The sequence below is a fragment of the Bufo bufo genome, chromosome 10, assembly GCF_905171765.1.
Source record: "Bufo bufo chromosome 10, aBufBuf1.1, whole genome shotgun sequence".
NCBI classification, from domain to species: Eukaryota; Metazoa; Chordata; class Amphibia; order Anura; family Bufonidae; genus Bufo; species Bufo bufo.
The window spans coordinates 49,389,756-49,413,856 of NC_053398.1; the positions used below are offsets into that span (position 1 = coordinate 49,389,756).

The 24,101-nt window shown below is 42.1% G+C and overlaps 1 protein-coding gene across 1 annotated transcript in view; it reads left to right on the forward strand.

Moving 5' to 3' along the window:
* LOC120980292 (sulfotransferase 1 family member D1-like) overlaps positions 1–23,863 on the forward strand; it is a 97,641-nt gene extending 73,778 nt beyond the window's left edge. Inside the window, exons 6-10 of the mRNA XM_040409294.1 lie at positions 4,776–4,902; positions 4,983–5,077; positions 21,337–21,517; positions 22,940–23,100; positions 23,573–23,863. Of these exons, the coding sequence (XP_040265228.1) occupies positions 4,776–4,902; positions 4,983–5,077; positions 21,337–21,517; positions 22,940–22,959 (423 nt within the window). The 3' untranslated portion in view covers positions 22,960–23,100; positions 23,573–23,863. The remainder of the gene's footprint in view (positions 1–4,775; positions 4,903–4,982; positions 5,078–21,336; positions 21,518–22,939; positions 23,101–23,572) is intronic.
* The last annotated feature ends 238 nt before the right edge of the window (positions 23,864–24,101 follow it).

Genomic DNA, 24,101 nt, shown 5'->3' on the forward strand with positions numbered 1-24,101 from the left:
TCATAATGTAAGTCATGAGGATGGATTTGTTTCTCTGACACAATAGAAAACGGATCTGTCCCCCATTGACTTTCGATGGAGTTCATGACGGTTCCGTCTTGGCTATGTTAAAAATAATACAACAGGATCCTTTCATCATGGATGCAGGTGGTTATATTATGAGAACGGAAGCGTTTTTGCTGATCCATGACAGATCCAACAAAAACGCTAGTGTGAAAGTAGCCTAAAAAACCACCCCTTTCCCCTAATAAAGACATATAATTTGTAAAAGATAGAAGAAAAAAAACAGACATATTAGGTATCGCCGTGCCCATAATGACCTGACCTATAAAAATTTTCACATAATCCATCCTGTAAATCCATGCCGTAAAAAAAAGTTTACTGTGCCAAAAAAGCTATTTTTGTCACCTTAAATCACATAAAGTGTAATACCAAGTGATCAAAAATGCAAATGTACCCCAAAATGGTATCAATCAAACCGTCACCCCATCCTACAAACAAATCACCTCAAAAAATATATATATATGGCTTTCAGAAAATGGAGATACAAAAACATGATTTTTTTGCTTCAAGAATTCTTTTATTGTTGAAAACTAAAAATCTTTTTTTTAAAGTAGACATATGAGGTACCGACTCATCCGTAATGACCTGCTCTATAAAAATATCACATAATCCACCCCGTCATGTGAGCGCCATAACAAATTAAATAAATATGATGTAAAAAATCCTTTTTACATCACAAAAAGTGTAATACCAAGCGATCAAAAAGTCATATGTACCCCAAAATAGTACCAATCAAACCATCACCTCATTCTGCAAAAAATTAGCCACTACATAAGACAATCGCCCTCAAAGAATAAAAAAATATGGCTTTCAGGAAATGGAGACAAAAACATGTTTGTTTGTTTTTTCAAGAATGCTTTTATTGTGTAAAACCGAAATAAGTTTACAAAAGGTAGACATATTAGGTATTTCTGCTCTATAAAAATATCACATTATCTACTCCCTAAGGTGAATGCTGTAAAAAAAAAAAAAATTGTCACCTTGCCCCATAAAGTGTAATACTGAATGATCAAAAATCATATGCACCCAAAAAATAGTACCAATAAAAATATCAACTCACAAGCCCCTACTCAAGACAATTGGCAGAACATTTTAAAAAATATAGAGCGATCAAAAATCATATTTACTCCAAAATAGTACCAACAAAACTGTTACCTTATCCCGTAATTTCCAACATAGGGTCACTTTTTGGGAGTTTCTACTGTAGGGGTGCATCAGGGGGTCTTCAAATGTGACATGGTGTCTAAAAACCAGTCCAGCAAAATCTGCCCTCCAAAAACCATTTGGCGCTCCTTTCCTTCTGCGCCCTGACATGTGCCCATACAGCAGTTTATGACGACATGTGGGGTCTTTCTGTAAACACAGGGTAATAGATATTTTAGTTTTGTTTGGCTGTTAACCCTTGATGTGTTACAGAAAAAAATTATTAAAATGGAAAATCTGCCCAAAAATTTGAATTTTAACATTTCATCTCTATTTTCCTTTAATTCTTGTGGAACACCTAAAGGGTCAACAAAATGTGTGAAGTCAGTTTTTAATAAACTGAGGGGTGTAGTTCATATAATAGAGACATTTATGGGTGATTTCTATTACTGAAGCCCCACAAAGTGACTTCAGAACTGAACTTAAAAAGTGGGTTTTGGAAATTTTCTTAAAAATGTTAAGAATTGCTTCTAAAATTCTAAGCATTCTAAAGTCCCCAAAAAATAAAATTACATTTACAAAATGATGCAAACATAAAGTAGACATATGGGAAATGTAAAGTAATAATTATTTGATGAGGTATCACTATCTGTTTTAAAAGCAGAGAAATTGAAATTCTAAAAATTGAAAATTTTTCCAAATTTTGGTCCATTTTGGATTTTTTCATAAATAAAGGTGAAACATGTCGGCTCAAATTTACCACTGTCATGGAGTACAATGTGTCACAAGAAAAATAATCTCAGAATTGCTTGGATAAGTAAATGTTATCAAAAAATTACCACATAAAGTGACACATGTCAAATTTGCAAAAAATGGCCTGGGTATAAAGTAAAAAAATGGTTCGGTCTTCAAGGGGTCAAGAAATCATGCCAATATAAAGTATATATTATAGTATATACACCGTTGAGTCACATTATTATGACCATCAGCTAATATACAGAGTACTGTATCTTCCATAGTGTAGCTTGGACAGCAGCTTGGCAAGCTAGGAGTGATTCACTAAGGTCCTGGTAGCTTGTCACAGATATCTGGAGCCAAGCTGACAGCAGAGCATCCTACAGCTGCTGAAGGTTGCATGGGGGAGGATCCACAGAGTGAACACAACAATTGATATGGTCCCACAGATACTCAGTTGGGTTCAAATTTGGGGAATTAGGAGGCCAGACTAGTACTTGGAAGTCTTGATTATGCTCTTCCAACCAATGTCCCCAGGGAAGACAATCTGCGTGTATGGGTGTATGTAATCTGCAAGGATGGATTCATACCTAAATCGGTAGAGTGCCTTCCACATGGATGAGTGGGCCCAGGGAATGCCACAGAAACATTCCCTAGACCATAATGCTGCTACCACTAGCTTGTGTTCTTCCAGCAATGGTTGCAGAGTGTTTGCTCTCTGAAGTTTCTCGCCTGTGCTGCTGCAAATTAGGACAAGTCACAAACCAGGAGACTACACCTGGCTTGTCTGTGGGATTCAAATTGGTTAATGGTCTTTCCCTGTGCCAAGGAAAATCAGCTGGCATAAGAATCAAAGATGCAAACAGCTTGCTGTATAATGGATTCTTTCCCAGATGTAGCCCATTGAACGCTATATTAACTTAAGCCTAACAGTAATGGCGAACCTTTTAGAGACTGAGTCCCCAAACTGCAATCCAAAACCCACTTATTTATCGCGTAGTGCCAACACTGCAATTTATCCTGAATATTACCATGCAATATAGTATATCTCTATGTACTTTATTATTTAGCTATAATGGCCTGCCTACATTCAATGCGCTGCCTCTGCCGTTCATAGCGCACCCTGCGCTAATGAATGGCAGAAAAAGTCTAAGGCATAGACTTTTTTCAGGGTGCAGGTGCCCACAGAGAGGGCTCTGAATGCCGCCTCTGGCACCAGTGCCATAGGTTCGCCACCACTGGCCTAGGGAATCTACCCCTCCCCTTACGGTGATGGCACACAGTGCAGTTCTGAAATGCATTCAGGATGCAGTTTTTTATTGTTGCAAGCTGAAATTACTTAAATCATTCCCACAATGCAGAACGCCAGGGTTTTTACAAGGCTGCTAAACTGGCTAAATTTAAAACTGCATCCTAAATGCACGTCAGAACTGCACTGTGTGCCATCACCCTAACACACTAATTTCAATACAACCAATTAGACATATTCATTATAAAGTAACCAATCAGACATTTTGTACAAACGCATGATCTGAGATGTTGCAAAAAGCCCCTTTTCTAAATTTAATAATATCTTGCTATCTAAGAAGTTTCTCTACTTGCAAATATAGGAGAATGAAAGTTCCTTATAAATAATGGTTGCAAAACAGATTCAAGAAAACACAGACTATATTACTTAATTCAAAGATATATGGAGAAATTGATGACTGTTGGGCACAGCTGTGTTCATGTCAAGATTTCTTTCACACCTGAGATGCAAACATTCATCTGTTTGGTGAAGCAGAAAATGTGACTCATCGAAGAAGGCAACCCTTTGCCAACCAGCGGAGGTCCAATTCCAATACTACCGTGAAATAGGAATCCTTTTCTGCCTATTCAACTTAGCAGAGGTGCAGTGACCACCCGTCTACTTCAGAGTCCCATACATAGTACTGAACTGTTTAGACCAGGCATGCTCAACCTGCGGCCCTCCAGCTTTTGCAAAACTACAACTCCCAGCATGCCTGAACAGCCTACAGCTATCAGCCTACAGCAGGGTATGGTGGGAGTTGTAGTTTTACAACAGCTAGAGGGCCGCAGGTTGAGCATACTTGGTTTAGACAGACATTTGGTGATGAGCTGCTACACTGTAGTGTGTCGGTCTGCCCTCGCACACCCATGTAGCCAACATTCACCTCTCAAATCAATGGCACTCCGAAGTTTCCACGTTGCTTTTTTGGCAATGGTGCCATCTGTCCACTCACGATACACTTTAACCACAGCAGCCGGCAAATAGTTCACAAACTGCGCAGTTTTAGAAATACAGACATCCTTGGCCTCAAAGCCTATAATTATCTATTTTTGGAACTGTCGCTTTTACCCAGCAACAAAGGATATGTGTACAGACAGCCTATCGCACACCTTATATACCCAACCAAGCCAGTTCACAGCACATGACCTCCTTTATAAGGTACGGTTAATGAAAGTAGGAAGTGGTCATAATAATGTTACTCGACTGTATATACTTGATTTGCTGCTATACTATTAGGATGGATTCACATGTCTGTGTGCTGGCCGTATTATATATACATCCGTAAAAGTCGGATGTGTCATGGCCCGCCTGCAGGTTTAACGACCATGACTCAAAGCATGATAGACATCTACTGTATGATGCTGTGAGTTCAGGTCAGTTATACCCATGGCCAGGCCGTGACACATCCAAGTAATACAGACGTATATTACAGCTGACACACGTATGTGTGAATATGGCCTTATTCTGGGCTTATTTATTGTGCAGATAAGTATATTCCATTTTTGCACAACACATTAAAAATAAATATATATATTCCTAACAGGTTATCTATTTTGCAAGAAATGCTAAAGATGTGGCAGTGTCATATTATTTCTTCCATAAAATTGTCACAGCAATGCCTGATCCAGGACCCTGGGATACATTCTTAGATAATTACATGAAAGGAGATGGTAAGATAAAGATACTGATTATACAATATCATACAATATATATAAGTATATGCAGCCTGACAGTTGTTATTTTTCTTTAGTGAGCTATGGTTCATGGCATGAACATGTAAAAGGCTGGTGGGAAAAGAGGCATGATTACAATATCTTGTATTTGTTCTATGAAGATATGAAAGAGGTAAAGTCAACAATAAATCGTACATACACACACGGAAGGAATTAATGAAATCCTCTACATCAGCTTTCTGTTAAAAAAAAAAAAAAGTTGTAAATCTTATTGCACACCATTTTTGCCAAAAAATGGGACTTTTTGTGATTTTTACCTCACTCTTGAACGTAGTCATGGTTAGCTATGCGAGTAGGTATACACCAAATCTATCAAATGTGGCTTTACCAAAAAGTCAGAAACAATGCAATCTCAGTCTAGTAGGGAACAGTATTATTTTTAAGGGCTCATGGACACGAGTGTGTGTGCCCCCTGCCCGTATTGCGTTTCACCGCTGAAGCCAGCCATTTGCTGGAGAGGTGCTCCGAGACCGGAAGATGGAGACAGCGAGAGCAGCACGGAGCAGGAAAGTAGGAATATTCTGTGTCAGGGACTATGCTGCAGGAACTGGTAAAAAATCATTTTAACTAGGAAACTCCTTTAAGTGGCGACGTTTCCTTCCTGCCTCCTATTCACAAATGAGTGCTTTACATTGTAGAGGACGGTGCTCACTGGTTATTACCACCTTCTGCACCCCCAGGTGCCCTGCAATAACCAGTAAGCATTTTCCCTGAGGGCTCACGCACACGTCCATTGTTATAGTCCGCATCTGAGCCAGCACTTCGTGTGCTGTCCACAGGGGCGAACTGACCGGTCGGGCACTTCGGACACGGTCCAAGGGCCCGGCCGGGATGGGGGACCGCCGCAGAATAACATTATGTGTTAATGTTATGCCCCAGGGCTCCAGTCTTGTCGCCATTTGCGACTAGAGCCGCGCCGCAGCTCTGAATACAGCGGCGGGCACAGAAGCTGAACTATCATGTTCTTCTCAGCAGCGCAGTGGAAGAGTCTCTCCCAATGAGAAGAGGGACAGGGGGAGGGGCTGTGGCCACAGCGCCACCAATGAAGATAACTGAGCTGTTAATACAAATACAGGAGGCGGGTGCCAGAATCAAATAGCCGGCACCCGACCTCTGTGACAGGGAGCGGCACCTGAGGGGTTAACTGCCGCTGATCGCAGCTCCCTGTCATAGAGGTCGGGTGCCGCTATTTGATTCCAGCACCCGCCTCCTGTATTTGTATTAACAGCTCAGTTATCTTCATTGGTGGTGCCCCCCCCCCCCAGTATAATAAACATTGAGTGCGCCAATGTCAATGAGGGTTAAAAAAAAAATAATTAACTCACCTCCTCCAATTGATCGCGTAGCAGCCGATCTCCTGTACTTTCTTCTGGACCTGTGGTGACGTCACTGAGCTCCATCACATGGTCCATTACCATGGTGATGGATCATGTGATGTATCATGTGATGAGCTCAGTGACGTCACCACAGGTTCTGAAGAAAGTACAGGAGATCGGCTGCTATGCGATCAATTGGAGGAGGTGAGTTAATTATTATTTTTTTTAACCCTCATTGGCACTGCCCACTGCGCCACCAATGTTTATATATTTATTATACTAGGGAGGGGGGGGAGGGCGCACTGCCCACCAATGATTATATATTTATTATACTAGGGAGGGGGGGGCGCACTGCCCACCAATGTTTATATATTTATTATACTAGGGAGAAGGGGGCGCACTGCCCACCAATGTTTATATATTTATTATACTAGGGAGGGGGGCGCACTGCGCCACCAATGTTTATTATACTGGGGTGTTGGGGGGGTGCACTGCGCCTCCAATGTTTATTATACTGGGGTGTTGGGGGGGGCGCACTGCGCCACCAATGTTTATTATACTGGGGTGTTGGGGGGGCGCACTGCGCCACCAATGTTTATATGTTTATTATACTAGGGAGGGGGGGCGCACTGCGCCACCAATGTTTATTATGTTGGGGGGGACGTACTGCGCCACTAATAATGTTTATTATACTGGGGTGTTGGGGGGGGGCGCACTGCGCCACCAATGTTTATATGTTTATTATACTAGGGAGGGGGGGCGCACTGCGCCACCAATGTTTATTATGTTGGGGAGGGGACGTACTGCGCCACTAATAATGTTTATTATACTGGGGTGTTGGGGGGGCGCACTGCGCCACCAATGTTTATATTTTTATTATACTAGGGAGGGGGGGCGCACTGCGCCACCAATGTTTATATTTTTATTATACTAGGGAGGGGGGGCGCACTGTGCCACTAATGTTTATATGTTTATTATACTAGGGAGGGGGGGCGTACTGCGCCACCAATGTTTATTATACTGGGGTGTTGGGGGGGGGCGCACTGCGCCACCAATGTTTATATGTTTATTATACTAGGGAGGGGGGGCGCACTGCGTCACCAATGTTTATTATGTTGGGGGAGGACGCACTGTGCCACCAATGTTTATTATACTGGGGTGTTGGGGGGGGCGCACTGCGCCACCAATGTTTATTATACTGGGGTGTTGGGGGGGCACACTGCGCCACCAATGTTTATTATATTGACCTTCTACTACGCATTCTGCATTAAAGAATGCTATTATTTTCCCTTATAACCATGTTGTTATAAGGAAAAGTAATACAGTGAATAGACTTTCATCCTAGCAACCATGCGTGAAAATCGCACGGTTCAACCGGAAGGATGGATCCGGCATTCCGGTATTTTGAATGCCGGATACGGCAATAATACATTCCTATGGGGAAAAATGCTGAATCCGGCATTCAGGCAAATCTTCAGTTTTTTTCGCCAGAGATAAAACTGTAGAATGCTGCGGTTTTATCTTTTGCCTGATCAGTCAAAAAGACTGACCTAAAGACATCTTTTCCGGTATAGAGCCCCTGTGACGGAACTCTATGCCGGAAATGAAAAACGCTAGTGTGAAAGTACCCTAAAATATTAAGTTTAAATCCCCCTTTCCCAATTTTACATATAAAATATATAAACAATAAATAAACATATTACATAGCGCTGTGTCCGAAAAGTCCAAACTATTAAATTATTAAAAAATATCTCCTATGCGGTGAGCATTCGCCATTTTTAGTCACCTTGTCACCCCAAAAAATAGCATAGGACTGTTCTATTATGGGCCGAACGTTTCATAAAATGCGAAATGCACGCGGCTTTTTTTGGTGTTTTTTTTTTTTGCACGGTATTGAGTATCGCAATACTTTTTTATGGTGACGAAAGCGAATCAAAACTTTGGTATCGAAACAACCCTACGCCAATCTGATCGGCGTAGCGTTGTCACGATACCAAAATTTTGATTCAGTTTTGATTTGGCAACTAAAAATGTAATTTGGCTCCTAAATTTTTCAGTCCAGGAGCCAATGGCTACTAGGTATTTTTTTTAGTCTGGAGCACTGTGCCCAGCACCCCGATTCAGAATGTTATGCTGGCCTGTTAATGGCAGCGGGGCCCGGTGCAGTCACTGTATTCTATTACACCGGGCCCCGCTCACTGTAATACTAATATTTATATGTGAACAACTTGAAATCCTCTGCGATCCTCTCCCTCTGAGCTCTCTGTACTCACAAACTCAGTAGCAGGCCGGGCGGCAGCGCAACTCACTGACGTCACGCGCCTGCTCCTCCTACTTTATGAATGAAGCAGGCGGAGCCAGTGGCGTTGCTAGGGCTGGTGTCACCCGGTGCGGTAGAAAATGGTGTCACCCCCCCCGCGAAGCAATAATTTTTTAGCCATATATGGGGGCTATGGTGGTGCTGCTGCCATAGGGGGCATCCGTTAGCTCAGCAGACCCCCCCTAGCAGTCAGAGCCTGGTCTCGGGAGGGGCACTTCCAGAATTTTTTCTGTCCACCACCACAAAACAATGGTGCTAATAGAACAGACTACACAGTGTAGCGGTATACTGTATATTGTGTGACGTCAGAGAGTTGCGCTGCCGCCCGGCCTGCTACTGAGTTTGTGAGTACAGAGAGGGAGAGGATCGCAGAGGATTTCAAGTTGTTCACATATGAATATTAGTATTACAGTGTGCGGGGCCCGGTGTAATAGAATACAGTGACTGCACCGGGCCCCGCTGCCATGACAACACCAGATGCCGGCCCCCAGACCCTGTATTGGGGATCATTCACTCACAGGGACACTGTTATGGGGGGATCTGTGGATGACACATATATAGCATAGGTGCTATATATGTGTCACCCACAGATCCCCCCTACAACAGTGCCACCCACAGAGCCCCCACAACAGTGCCATCCACAGAGCCCCCATAACAGTGCCATCCACAGAGCCCCCACAACAGTGCCATCCACAGAGCCCCTACAACAGTGCCATCCACAGAGCCCCCACAACAGTGCCATCCAGAGCCCCCACAACAGTGCCATCCACAGAGCCCCCACAACAGTGCCATCCACAGAGCCCCCATAACAGTGCCATCCACAAAGCCCCCATAACAGTGTCATCCACAGATCCCCATAACAGTGCCATCCACAGAGCCCCCATAACACCTTTTGGTTCAAAATATTTTTTAATTTGGCTATTCCCCACCCCTCTTGTAATTGTTCCGCTACTTGTGGGCTGCGCGGGAATGAGTTGAGTCACTTCGGTGGCCAATCCCGTCCTGCAGCGCGTGATCCCGCAAGACCCGCCGCTGTAGGTCACGGGTCTCGCGGGATCACGCGCCGCAGGATGGGATTGCGCACCGAAGTGACTGAACTCATGCCCATGTAGCCCGCAAGTAGCGGATCAGTGGAACAAGTACAAGGTGGGTGGGGGGATGATCTGTGGGGTTGCCCAGACAGCTAGGCCCTTTACAGTAGTTATTAACCCCTTTCAGCAGTCCCCCATTCACGGAAGGGGGGACTGCTGAAAGGGATTAATAACTACTGTGAAGGGCCTCCCCCCCTTTCACAGTAGTTATGCCCAGATATGTGCCCCCTTCACAGTAGTTATGCCCAGATATGTGCCCCCTTCACAGTAGTTATGCCCACACTGCTTCTAATGGACGCTGAGATTAGATCACCCCATAGGAAACCATTGAATCAATGCTTTCCTATGGGGAAAAATCTGACCCTGGAGGTCATCATGCAGAGTGTGAGGACGTCCAGCGTCAGATACCAGACCGAAGGTCTGTTTTACGCCAGGAAGCCCTCAGCCACTAGCGGCTGACTTATTGCTGGAACATAAACAATGCAGCTTCTCTAGAACATTGCAGCTCGATTTGCAAAAGGGACACTGTACCCAGACCACTTCAATGAGCTGAAGTGGTCTGGGTGCCTTTTGTGTCGCTTTAACTTTGAAATCTTATTAAAGATTGTGTAGGGTGTGGCTGGAGCCGGGGCATGGAGGCGGGACAAGGGTGGGGCTTGCAGCAGAACATGGGTGGGGCCTGTAAGGGTTCTCAGTCCGCCCCTGGCTGTCCACATCCATTACTCCGTTCTGCAAAATGCAGAACACACATGGCTGGTGTCCTACGGACCAAAAGAAAAGGTACGGTCGTGTGTATGAGGCCTTACTAGCCGGGAAAGCACTTATTGGTTAACCCTTTAATGACCAGGCCTGAAAAGACCTCTTAAGGACATAGGGCGTACAGGTACGCCCTTGTGCCCTGGTACTTAAGGACACAGGGCGTACATGTACGCCCTGTGTATTTTCGATCACTGCTGTGCGGCTGGCAGTGATCGGAACCCGGTGCCTGCTCAAATCATTGAGCAGGCACCTAGGCTAAATGCGCGGGGGGCCCCCATGTCGGCGATCGCGGCAAACCGCAGGTCAATTCAGACCTGCGGTTTGCTGCGATTTCTGCAGTTTCTGATCTCCGCGGTCCCTGACCGCGGGGATCAGAAACTTTAGTATTCCTAAAATATATCTGTATCCCCCCCCCCCCCCCCTGCACCCCTGAGTGATTTTAGCCCGGTGGGAGGTGCAGGGGGAGGGTTGCGGGCGTTGCGGGAGGCGGGCGGTGCGGCAGGCGGGATCGCGATCCCCCGCCCGCCTCTCCATGAATAATCGTTGGCGTCTAGTGGGTGCGATGCGATGTCAGCCGTTTAAGCCTTTCCATACCGCGGTCCATACGGACCGCTGTATGGAAAAGGTTAACAGCTCAGGGAGCTCCCTCCTTCTCCCATCGGGGGGCTGCTGTGCCTTTGCAGCCCCCCGATGGAGAGGGAGAGAGCCCCCAGACAGCCCCCCGACAGCCCCGTCCTTACCCTTCCCCATCTGCGCAGTTCTGACCACTACTGAGCAGACAGGGAAGGTTCCCATGGCAACAGGACGCCGTCTCAGGCATCCTGCTGTCCATGGTGCTGAACAGATCTGTGCTAAAAGGCATAGATCTGTTCAGACAAAGTGTAAAATACAGTACAGTACAATATATATTGTACTGTACTGTATTATACAGACATCAGACCCACTGGATCTTCAAGAACCAAGTGGGTCTGGGTCAAAAAGAAAGTGAAAATAAAGTAAAAATCAAAAAACACATTTATCACTGATTAAAAATGAAAAAAATAAAATTCCCTACACATGTTTGGTATCGCCGCGTCCGTAACGACCTGATCTATAAAACTGTCATGTTACTTCACCCAAACGGTGAACGCCATAAAAATAAAAAATAAAAAACTATGATGAAATTGAAATTTTGCCCACCTTACTTCCCAAAAAAGGTAATAAAAGTGATCAAAAAAGTCGTATGTACGCCAAAATTGTAACAATCAAACCGTCATCTCATCCCGCAAAAATCATACCCTACCCAAGATAATCGCCCCAAAACTGAAAAAACTATGGCTCTTAGACTATGGAAACACTAAAACATGATTTTTTTTGTTTCAAAAATGAAATCATTGTGTAAAACGTACATAAATAAATAAAAAGTATACATATTAGGTATTGCCGCGTCCGTATCGACCGGCTTTATAAAAATATCACATGACCTAACCCCTCAGGTGACCACTGTAAAAAAAAAAAAAAAGTGTAAAAAAAGCAATTTTTTGTAATCTTACATCACAAAAAGTGTAATAGCAAGCAATCAAAAAGTCATATGCATCCCAAAATAGTGCCAATCAAACCGTCATCTCATCCCGCAAAAAATGAGACCCTACTTAAGATAATCACCCAAAAACTGAAATAACTATGGCTCTTGGACTATGGAGACAATAAAACTTTTTTTTGTTCTAAACATTAATTCATTGTGTAAAACTTACATAAATAAAAAAAATTGTATACATATTAGGTATCGCCACGTCCGTGACAACCTGCTCTATAAAACTACCACATGATCTAACCTGTCAGATGAATGTTGTAAATAACAAAAAAAAATGGTGCCAAAAAGCTATTTCTTGTTACCTTGCCGCACAAAAAGTGTAATATAGAGCAACCAAAAATCATATGTACCCTAAACTAGTACCAACAAAACTGCCACCCTATCCCGTAGTTTCTAAAATGGGGTCACTTTTTTGGAGTTTCTACTCTAGGGGTGCATCAGGGGGGGCTTCAAATGGGACATGGTGTCAAAAAAAAACAGTCCAGCAAAATCTGCCTTCCAAAAATCATATGGCATTCCTTTCCTTCTGCGCCCTGCCTTGTGCCCGTACAGCTGTTTACGACCACATATGGGGTGTTTCTGTAAACGACAGAATCAGGGCCATAAATAATGAGTTTTGTTTGGCTGTTAACCCTTGCTTTGTAACTGGAAAAAAAATCTTAAAATGGAAAATCTGCCAAAAAAGTGACATTTTGAAATTGTATCTCTATTTTCCATTAAATCTTGTGCAACACCTAAAGGGTTAACAAAGTTTGTAAAATCAGTTTTGAATACCTTGAGGGGTGTAGTTTCTTAGATAGGGTCACTTTTTTTGGAGTTTCTACTCTAGGGGTGCATCAGGGGGGCTTCAAATGGGACATGGTGTCAAAAAAAACAGTCCAGCAAAATCTGCCTTCCAAAAATCATATGGCATTCCTTTCCTTCTGTGCCCTGCCGTGTGCCCGTACAGCAGTTTACGACCACATATGGGGTGTTTCTGTAAACTACAAAATCAGGCCCATAAATAATGAGTTTTGTTTGGCTGTTAACCCTTGCTTTGTAACTGGAAAAAAAAATATTAAAATGGAAAATCTGCCAAAAAAGTGACATTTTGAAATTGTATCTCTATTTTCCATTAAATATTGTGCAACACCTAAAGGGTTAACAAACTTTGTAAAATCAGTTTTGAATACCTTGAGGGGTGTAGTTTCTTAGATAGGGTCACTTTTATGGAGTTTCTGCTCTAGGGTTGCATCAGGGGGGCTTCAAATGGGACATGGTGTCAAAAAACCAGTCCAGCAAAACCTGCCTTCCAAAAACCATATGGCGCACCTTTCACTCTACGCCCCGCTGTGTGGCCGTACAGTAGTTTACGGACACATATGGGGTGTTTCTGTAAACGGCAGAGTCAGGGCAATAAAGATACAGTCTTGTAGCTGTTAACCCTTGCTTTGTTAGTGGAAAAAATGGGTTAAAATGAAAAATTAGGCAAAAAAATGAAATTCTCAAATTTCATCCCCATTTGCCAATAACTCTTGTGCAACACCTAAAGGGTTAACGAAGTTTGTAAAATCAGTTTTGAATACCTTGAGGGGTGTAGTTTATAGAATGGGGTGGTTTCTATTATGTAAGCCTCGCAAAGTGACTTCAGAGCTGTAGTGGTCCCTATAAATTGTTTTTTTGTAAATTTCTGAAAAATTTCAAGATTTGCTTCTAAAGTTATAAGACTTGTAACATCCCCAAAAAATAAAATATCATTCCCAAAATAATTCAAACATGAAGTAGACATATGGGGAATGTAAAGTCATCACAATTTTTAGGGGTATTACTATGTATTACAAAAGTAGAGAAACTGAAACTTTGAAATTTGCTAATTTTTCCAAATTTTTGTTAAATTAGGTATTATTTGGTGCAAAAAAAAAATATTTTTGGACTTCATTTTACCAGTGTCATGAAGTACAATATGTGATGAAAAAACAATCTCAGAATGGCCTGGATAAGTCAAAGCGTTTTAAAGTTATCAGCACTTAAAGTGACACTGGTCAGATTTGCAAAAAATGGCCTGGTCCTAAGGTGTAAAAAGGCTGTGTCCTTAAGGGGTTAATGACCAGTCACAAACTGTAGAGTTTTTTTTTTTTTTTAAGTCAAACTATAGCTCATTATTTAAATATGCTAATTATTATAATTCGTTCCCTATATGTGTTGGATTGTTTTATTATTCAATATGTATAGTTTCACATGAATGGGGTGATAATTGTAATGGTTTTGGTTGGTGTGGGCGTTTTTTTCTTTTATGTATTTTACAATTTTTTTTATTTCTGCTACAAAAATTGGGGGACACTGACTTTTTTATTTTGCACATTTTCCTTTTTTATGTATTTTATTTATATTGTATTTTTTCATTTTTTATTATCACTATTATTTATTTTTAAAATACATTTTTGCCACATAATATGACAGTGAACAATTTTTCTTTTTTACAGTTTTGTTTTACTTGTATTTTATTTACTTATTTATTTTACATCTTTTTGCAAAAAATTTCTTCTCTTTTTCTTGTAATATATTTTTTGCAGCATTGTATGTCCCTCAAGAGGTCTTTTAAAGACCTTTGGGGGACACTGACTATTTTTTTTGTTTTGCACAATTTTTTTTCCTTTTATTTGTATTTTTTTTTATTGTATTTTCAAATTTAATTTTAACTTTTAATATATATATTTGCCACATAATTTCCCCCAAAAGGTCCATAAAAGACCTTTGGGGACACAAATTTTATTTTATTTTTTTGCACTATTTCCACTGTAACTGGAGCATCCAAAGGAGCCCCAATTACAGGAAAAAAAACAAGCCTGCTGGGGGGAGCTTTGTACAGGGCAGAGCTGGTGAAGCTCTGCAGTCCTCTGCCCCTGACACCCGGCGATCACATGATCGCCGGTCTAAACTGCACAACGTTACGCTCACCTGTGTGAGAAGAAGGCAGAAGTGCTGCTCCTGCTACAGTGCTGTAATGCTCCATGATCACACAATCAGCTGTGTTTCTGTCCAGGAGGACGGGGGCCGCAAACCTTGGCTCTCGGGGCCGCACTGCACCGGGCCCCGCTGCCATGACAACACCAGATGCCGGCCCCCAGACCCTGTATTGGGGATCATTCACTCACAGGGACACTGTTATGGGGGGATCTGTGGATGACACATATATAGCATAGGTGCTATATATGTGTCACCCACAGATCCCCCCCACAACAGTGCCACCCACAGAGCCCCCACAACAGTGCCATCCACAGAGCCCCCATAACAGTGCCATCCACAGAGCCCCCACAACAGTGCCATCCACAGAGCCCCTACAACAGTGCCATCCACAGAGCCCCCACAACAGTGCCATCCAGAGCCCCCACAACAGTGCCATCCACAGAGCCCCCACAACAGTGCCATCCACAGAGCCCCCATAACAGTGCCATCCACAAAGCCCCCATAACAGTGTCATCCACAGATCCCCATAACAGTGCCATCCACAGAGCCCCCATAACACCTTTTGGTTCAAAATATTTTTTAATTTGGCTATTCCCCACCCCTCTTGTAATTGTTCCGCTACTTGTGGGCTGCGCGGGAATGAGTTGAGTCACTTCGGTGGCCAATCCCGTCCTGCAGCGCGTGATCCCACAAGACCCGCCGCTGTAGGTCACGGGTCTCGCGGGATCACGCGCTGCAGGATGGGATTGCGCACCGAAGTGACTGAACTCATGCCCATGTAGCCCACAAGTAGCGGATCAGTGGAACAAGTACAAGGTGGGTGGGGGGATGATCTGTGGGGTTGCCCAGACAGCTAGGCCCTTTACAGTAGTTATTAACCCCTTTCAGCAGTCCCCCATTCACGGAAGGGGGGACTGCTGAAAGGGATTAATAACTACTGTGAAGGGCCTCCCCCCCTTTCACAGTAGTTATGCCCAGATATGTGCCCCCTTCACAGTAGTTATGCCCAGATATGTGCCCCCTTCACAGTAGTTATGCCCACACTGCTTCTAACAGAGGCTCACTAATGGACGCTGAGATTAGATCACCCCATAGGAAAGCATTGAATCAATGCTTTCCTATGGGGAAAAATCTGACCCTGGAGGTCATCATGCAGAGTGTGAGGACGTCCAGCGTCAGATACCAGACCGAAGGTCTGTTTTACGCCAGGAAGCCCTCAGCCACTAGCGGCTGACTTATTGCTGGAACATAAACAATGCAGCTTCTCTAGAACATTGCAGCTCGATTTGCAAAAGGGACACTGTACCCAGACCACTTCAATGAGCTGAAGTGGTCTGGGTGCCTTTTGTGTCGCTTTAACTTTGAAATCTTATTAAAGATTGTGTAGGGTGTGGCTGGAGGCGGGGCATGGAGGCGGGACAAGGGTGGGGCTTGCAGCAGAACATGGGTGGGGCCTGTAAGGGGGCCCTTGATTTATTTTGCCCGGGGGCCCTGAGGGTTCTCAGTCCGCCCCTGGCTGTCCACATCCATTACTCCGTTCTGCAAAATGCAGAACACACATGGCTGGTGTCCTACAGACCAAAAGAAAAGGTACGGTCGTGTGTATGAGGCCTTACTAGCCGGGAAAGCACTTATTGGTTAACCCTTTAATGACCAGGCCTGAAAAGACCTCTTAAGGACATAGGGCGTACAGGTACACCCTTGTGCCCTGGTACTTAAGGACACAGGGCGTACATGTACGCCCTGTGTATTTTCGATCACTGCCGTGCGGCTGGCAGTGATCGGAACCCGGTGCCTGCTCAAATCATTGAGCAGGCACCTAGGCTAAATGCGCGGGGGGCCCCCATGTCGGCGATCGCGGCAAACCGCAGGTCAATTCAGACCTGCGGTTTGCTGCGATTTCTGCAGTTTCTGATCTCCGCGGTCCCTGACCGCGGGGATCAGAAACTTTAGTATTCCTAAAATATATCTGTATCCCCCCCCCCCCCCTGCACCCCTGAGTGATTTTAGCCCGGTGGGAGGTGCAGGGGGAGGGTTGCGGGCGGTGCGGGAGGCGGGCGGTGCGGCAGGCGGGATCGCGATCCCCCGCCCGCCTCTCCATGAATAATCGTTGGCGTCTAGTGGGTGCAATGCGATGTCAGCCGTTTAAGCCTTTCCATACCGCGGTCCATACGGACCGCTGTATGGAAAAGGTTAACAGCTCAGGGAGCTCCCTCCTTCTCCCATCGGGGGGCTGCTGTGCCTTTGCAGCCCCCCGATGGAGAGGGAGAGAGCCCCCAGACAGCCCCCCGACAGCCCCGTCCTTACCCTTCCCCGTCTGCGCAGTTCTGACCACTACTGAGCAGACAGGGAAGGTTCCCATGGCAACAGGACGCCGTCTCAGGCATCCTGCTGTCCATGGTGCTGAACAGATCTGTGCTAAAAGGCATAGATCTGTTCAGACAAAGTGTAAAATACAGTACAGTACAATATATATTGTACTGTACTGTATTATACAGACATCAGACCCACTGGATCTTCAAGAACCAAGTGGGTCTGGGTCAAAAAGAAAGTGAAAATAAAGTAAAAATCAAAAAACACATTTATCACTGATTAAAAATGAAAAAAATAAAATTCCCTACACATGTTTGGTATCGCCGCGTCCGTAACGACCTGATCTATAAAACTGTCATGTTACTTCACCCGAACGGTGAACGCCATAAAAATAAAAAATAAAAAACTATGATGAAATTGAAATTTTGCCCACCTTACTTCCCAAAAAAGGTAATAAAAGTGATCAAAAAAGTCGTATGTACGCCAAAATTGTAACAATCAAACCGTCATCTCATCCCGCAAAAATCATACCCTACCCAAGATAATCGCCCCAAAACTGAAAAAACTATGGCTCTTAGACTATGGAAACACTAAAACATGATTTTTTTTGTTTCAAAAATGAAATCATTGTGTAAAACGTACATAAATAAATAAAAAGTATACATATTAGGTATTGCCGCGTCCGTATCGACCGGCTTTATAAAAATATCACATGACCTAACCCCTCAGGTGACCACCGTAAAAAAAAAAAAAGGTGTAAAAAAAGCAATTTTTTGTAATCTTACGTCACAAAAAGTGTAATAGCAAGCAATCAAAAAGTCATATGCATCCCAAAATAGTGCCAATCAAACCGTCATCTCATCCCGCAAAAAATGAGACCCTACTTAAGATAATCACCCAAAAACTGAAATAACTATGGCTCTTGGACTATGGAGACAATAAAACTTTTTTTTGTTCTAAAAATTTATTCATTGTGTAAAACTTACATAAATAAAAAAAATTGTATACATATTAGGTATCGCCGCGTCCGTGACAACCTGCTCTATAAAACTACCACATGATCTAACCTGTCAGATGAATGTTGTAAATAACAAAAAAAAATGGTGCCAAAAAGCTATTTCTTGTTACCTTGCCGCACAAAAAGTGTAATATAGAGCAACCAAAAATCATATGTACCCTAAACTAGTACCAACAAAACTGCCACCCTATCCCGTAGTTTCTAAAATGGGGTCACTTTTTGGAGTTTCTACTCTAGGGGTGCATCAGGGAGCTTCAAATGGGACATGGTGTCAAAAAAAAACAGTCCAGCAAAATCTGCCTTCCAAAAATCATATGGCATTCCTTTCCTTCTGCGCCCTGCCTTGTGCCCCGTACAGCTGTTTACGACCACATATGGGGTGTTTCTGTAAACGACAGAATCAGGGCCATAAATAATGAGTTTTGTTTGGCTGTTAACCCTTGCTTTGTGACTGGAAAAAAAAATCTTAAAATGGAAAATCTGCCAAAAAAGTGACATTTTGAAATTGTATCTCTATTTTCCATTAAATCTTGTGCAACACCTAAAGGGTTAACAAAGTTTGTAAAATCAGTTTTGAATACCTTGAGGGGTGTAGTTTCTTAGATGGGGTCATTTTTTTGGAGTTTCTACTCTAGGGGTGCATCAGGGGGGCTTCAAATGGGACATGGTGTCAAAAAAACAGTCCAGCAAAATCTGCCTTCCAAAAATCATATGGCATTCCTTTCCTTCTGCGCCCTGCCGTGTGCCCGTACAGCAGTTTACGACCATATATGGGGTGTTTCTGTAAACTACAAAATCAGGCCCATAAATAATGAGTTTTTGTTTGGCTGTTAACCCTTGCTTTGTAACTGGAAAAAAAAAATATTAAAATGGAAAATCTGCCAAAAAAGTGACATTTTGAAATTGTATCTCTATTTTCCATTAAATATTGTGCAACACCTAAAGGGTTAACAAACTTTGTAAAATCAGTTTTGAATACCTTGAGGGGTGTAGTTTCTTAGATAGGGTCACTTTTATGGAGTTTCTGCTCTAGGGTTGCATCAGGGGGGCTTCAAATGGGACATGGTGTCAAAAAACCAGTCCAGCAAAACCTGCCTTCCAAAAACCATATGGCGCACCTTTCACTCTACGCCCCGCTGTGTGGCCGTACAGTAGTTTACGGACACATATGGGGTGTTTCTGTAAACGGCAGAGTCAGGGCAATAAAGATACAGTCTTGTTTGGCTGTTAACCCTTGCTTTGTTAGTGGAAAAAATGGGTTAAAATGAAAAATTAGGCAAAAAAATGAAATTCTCAAATTTCATCCCCATTTGCCAATAACTCTTGTGCAACACCTAAAGGGTTAACGAAGTTTGTAAAATCAGTTTTGAATACCTTGAGGGGTGTAGTTTATAGAATGGGGTGGTTTCTATTATGTAAGCCTCGCAAAGTGACTTCAGAGCTGTAGTGGTCCCTAAAAATTGTTTTTTTTGTAAATTTCTGAAAAATTTCAAGATTTGCTTCTAAAGTTATAAGACTTGTAACATCCCCAAAAAATAAAATATCATTCCAAAATAATTCAAACATGAAGTAGACATATGGGGAATGTAAAGTCATCACAATTTTTAGGGGTATTACTATGTATTACAAAAGTAGAGAAACTGAAACTTTGAAATTTGCTAATTTTTCCAAATTTTTGTTAAATTAGGTATTATTTGGTGCAAAAAAAAAATATTTTTGGACTTCATTTTACCAGTGTCATGAAGTACAATATGTGATGAAAAAACAATCTCAGAATGGCCTGGATAAGTCAAAGCGTTTTAAAGTTATCAGCACTTAAAGTGACACTGGTCAGATTTGCAAAAAATGGCCTGGTCCTAAGGTGTAAAAAGGCTGTGTCCTTAAGGGGTTAATGACCAGTCACAAACTGTAGAGTTTTTTTTTTTTTTAAGTCAAACTATAGCTCATTATTTAAATATGCTAATTATTATAATCGTTCCCTATATGTGTTGGATTGTTTTATTATTCAATATGTATAGTTTCACATGAATGGGGTGATAATTGTAATGGTTTTGGTTGGTGTGGGCGTTTTTTTCTTTTATGTATTTTACAATTTTTTTTATTTCTGCTACAAAAATTGGGGGACACTGACTTTTTTATTTTGCACATTTTCCTTTTTTATGTATTTTATTTATATTGTATTTTTTCATTTTTTATTATCACTATTATTTATTTTTAAAATACATTTTTGCCACATAATATGACAGTGAACAATTTTTCTTTTTTACAGTTTTGTTTTACTTGTATTTTATTTATTTATTTATTTTACATCTTTTTGCAAAAATTTTCTTCTCTTTTTCTTGTAATATATTTTTTGCAGCATTGTATGTCCCTCAAGAGGTCTTTTAAAGACCTTTGGGGGACACTGACTATTTTTTTTGTTTTGCACAATTTTTTTTCCTTTTATTTGTATTTTTTTATATGTATTTTCAAATTTAATTTTAACTTTTAATATATATATTTGCCACATAATTTCCCCCAAAAGGTCCATAAAAGACCTTTGGGGACACAAATTTTATTTTATTTTTTTGCACTATTTCCACTGTAACTGGAGCATCCAAAGGAGCCCCAATTACAGGAAAAAAAACAAGCCTGCTGGGGGGAGCTTTGTACAGGGCAGAGCTGGTGAAGCTCTGCAGTCCTCTGCCCCTGACACCCGGCGATCACATGATCGCCGGTCTAAACTGCACAACGTGCCGCTCACCTGTGTGAGGAGAAGGCAGAAGTGCTGCTCCTGCTACAGTGCTGTAATGCTCCATGATCCCACAATCAGCTGTGTTTCTGTCCAGGAGGACGGGGGCCGCAAACCTTGGCTCTCGGGGCCGCATGCGGCCTGCAGGCCGCAGTTTGTGCACCCCTGCTCTAACAGAATCAGGTTAAAAGCTTACATTGCTTGAATGTGTGCCTCACAGTGAGGCATTTTTTTTTAGAAAACCCAGTTACTGACCACTCAATTACTGATCAATCAAAATCTGAATTATCATCATGATTTATAGGATCCAAAGAGAGAAATTAGGAAGATGCTGCATTTCTTGGAAAAAGAGATGAGTGATGATATTCTGGAAAAGATTATTTATCACACATCTTTTGATGTCATGAAAACCAATGAAATGGTCAATTATACAACCATACCCAATGAGATTCTAGATCAGACTATCTCTCCCTTCATGAGACAAGGTAAGATTTACATTAACATCCTACAATTTAGAGTTGTACAGCTGCAAGAAAAAAGTGAATGCTTTGGAATTACCTGGCTTTTTGCATGAATTACCAATAAAATGTGGTCTGAAAAAGTAAGTGCTATGAATTTCATAACTTGTTGATGCCTCTTTAGGAGCAATAAACTTCACCGAACATTTTGGAGCAAATTTATTAAGACCGGTGTTTTAAACTGCAGCCTTCTTGCAATTTACAAAGCACAGCACCGTAGATTGTATAGCAGCTGTGCTTGGTATCGTGCTCAGCCCCATTCAGTTGAATGGGGTTAAGCTGCTCCTAGGCCACGTGACACATGAAAGTGTTGTCACTCGACCTAGGAAAAGCAGAGAGAAGGTCGCAGTGCTACTGTGAGCATTGGTCCCTTCTCAAACAGCTGATAGGCGGGGGTCCCAAGTGTTGGACCCCCACCGATCAGATACTGATGACCTATCCAGATTTTATTTTTACTGATGACCTATTCAGAAACGTAGGGTAATGAACAGGAAGTGGTGCTTGCATGGAACGCCGCCTCCTCTTCAAGCAGCTAATTGGTGGGGGTGCCAGGTGTCGGACATTCACTCATCAGATATTGATGACCTATCCTGAGAATAGGTCATCCATATGAATGGCAGGACAACCCTTTTAAGCTTCATTGTCAGGTCTCTCCCTATATGCAAACTAGAACAGAAGAGTGAGTATGAGAGGTGTACCCGATGGTTTCACCCAACTCAACTAGTTGAGGCAGGAGCAGGAAATGACCAGCAAAAGAGAAACCTTTCTCACACACAGCATCTGCATTGTCATCTATCAAGGCTGCCATGCAGCATATACAAAAGCCCTTACCACTGGCCACCTCCCAATAGGAACAGACGCATTGTCTGTCTTGAAAATAACCCACCAATAAAGCTCCTTTTATCCATTTGCTTGTCGTTTCTTGCACCTGCCTCAACTAGTTGAGTTGGTTGGAACCCATCAGGTACACCTCCCCTACTCACTCTCCTGTTCTTGTGATATTCCTCCGGCTGGGTGGTGACCTTTCTCCGGAGGATTTCAACCAAATGCATTGGCACTGGCTGCAACAACCTCATCATCTCCAACTAGAATCCTACATTTTCAGCACACTCACGTCCATAATACAGGTGAGTGTGGATACACCCCTATGGGGAGTGAGATGTGTTACATGACAATCGAGCCAAGCTTGGTGGGGAGAAAGCTGAGAGGAGTAGCCCAGAGGACCCTTCTCCCTGAGCCCAGCACTATTTTAAAGTATATAATTTTTCCTCTGAAATGCTGCAACTAAAACACAGGTCACTTTTATCAGAGAGCCAATCAGTATATTCTAGGAATTCAGGTTTCCCATAATGGAAATTAAATTATTTTATATATTTTGCTCTAAATAAGGTATTGCCGGGGACTGGTAGAAGCATTTCACTGTTGCTCAGAATGAGAAAGTTTGATGAAGACTACAAGTGGAAGATGTCAGGCACAGATCTTCCACTTCAGGACTGAGATTTAAAGAACAGTTTACAGCATCTTTTTCATGGTTTAATTCAACATAACAGGTATAATAAAATATTAAAGGGTTTTGCTATTTTATGCTAACTTTTACAAATGTGCTGGAAATAGCACTATAATCAGCTTACTAATATGCCACAATCAGCTTACTAATATGCCACAAAGCTGGTTCCTGTATATATATAATCCTGTCCCAACATGGCTGCTGATGGGAGGGCACATGACTATCATAGTTCGCTCCAACCGGACACGCATTTCCATATACTAACCATGGACTGACTCACAAATTGCTCTCTCTTTCTTTAAAGCAACCTTCTGGTTCACAAATAAAATCCCACATGAAATATATAATAATGCATAGTTAAAATACTTGATGTCTTCCTTTTGTGAATATTTATGATGCTGTTCCTTCGATTTCCAGTTGCCACTTAATTTTTGTAAAATGGCAAGACTACTCTATGCACAATGAGGGTCATTTATTAATAAATACACGCCAATTTTTGCATATATCTTTCACAGATTCGATCACAAAAGGGATTTGCGGCCAAATCTGCAACGTCTTCACCTACTACTGATTGACATGCTTTGCTGTGGTTTATCCCCAATCACTGAAATAATCAATTTTAATAAGAAACACCATTTTGCACTGAAAGGACTGAGATTTTGCTGATGTTTTAATCTTGTATAAATGAATCACTATATTCATATAAACAGTCTTTTTATTTAAATGTCTTACATTTAATCCACATGTAATCGATCTACAGAATCCTATATGTTTTGCTCAAATAAATTTTTTAGCATTCTTTGTACCATAATTGTTGTAAGTGTATCATTACTTTAAATATACTTTACATGTATATGGATAGAATTTTTCTTATTTTTTAAAAATATCATAAGGTTATTCTATTGTTGCAGAAACAGACCATTATAAATGTCATACTATCTGTGTTTTCAAAGTAATATATGATACACATTTTAAAATAGTGATAAATTGGTATATAGATATACAGGGTGGGCCATTTATATGGATACACCTTAATAAAATGGG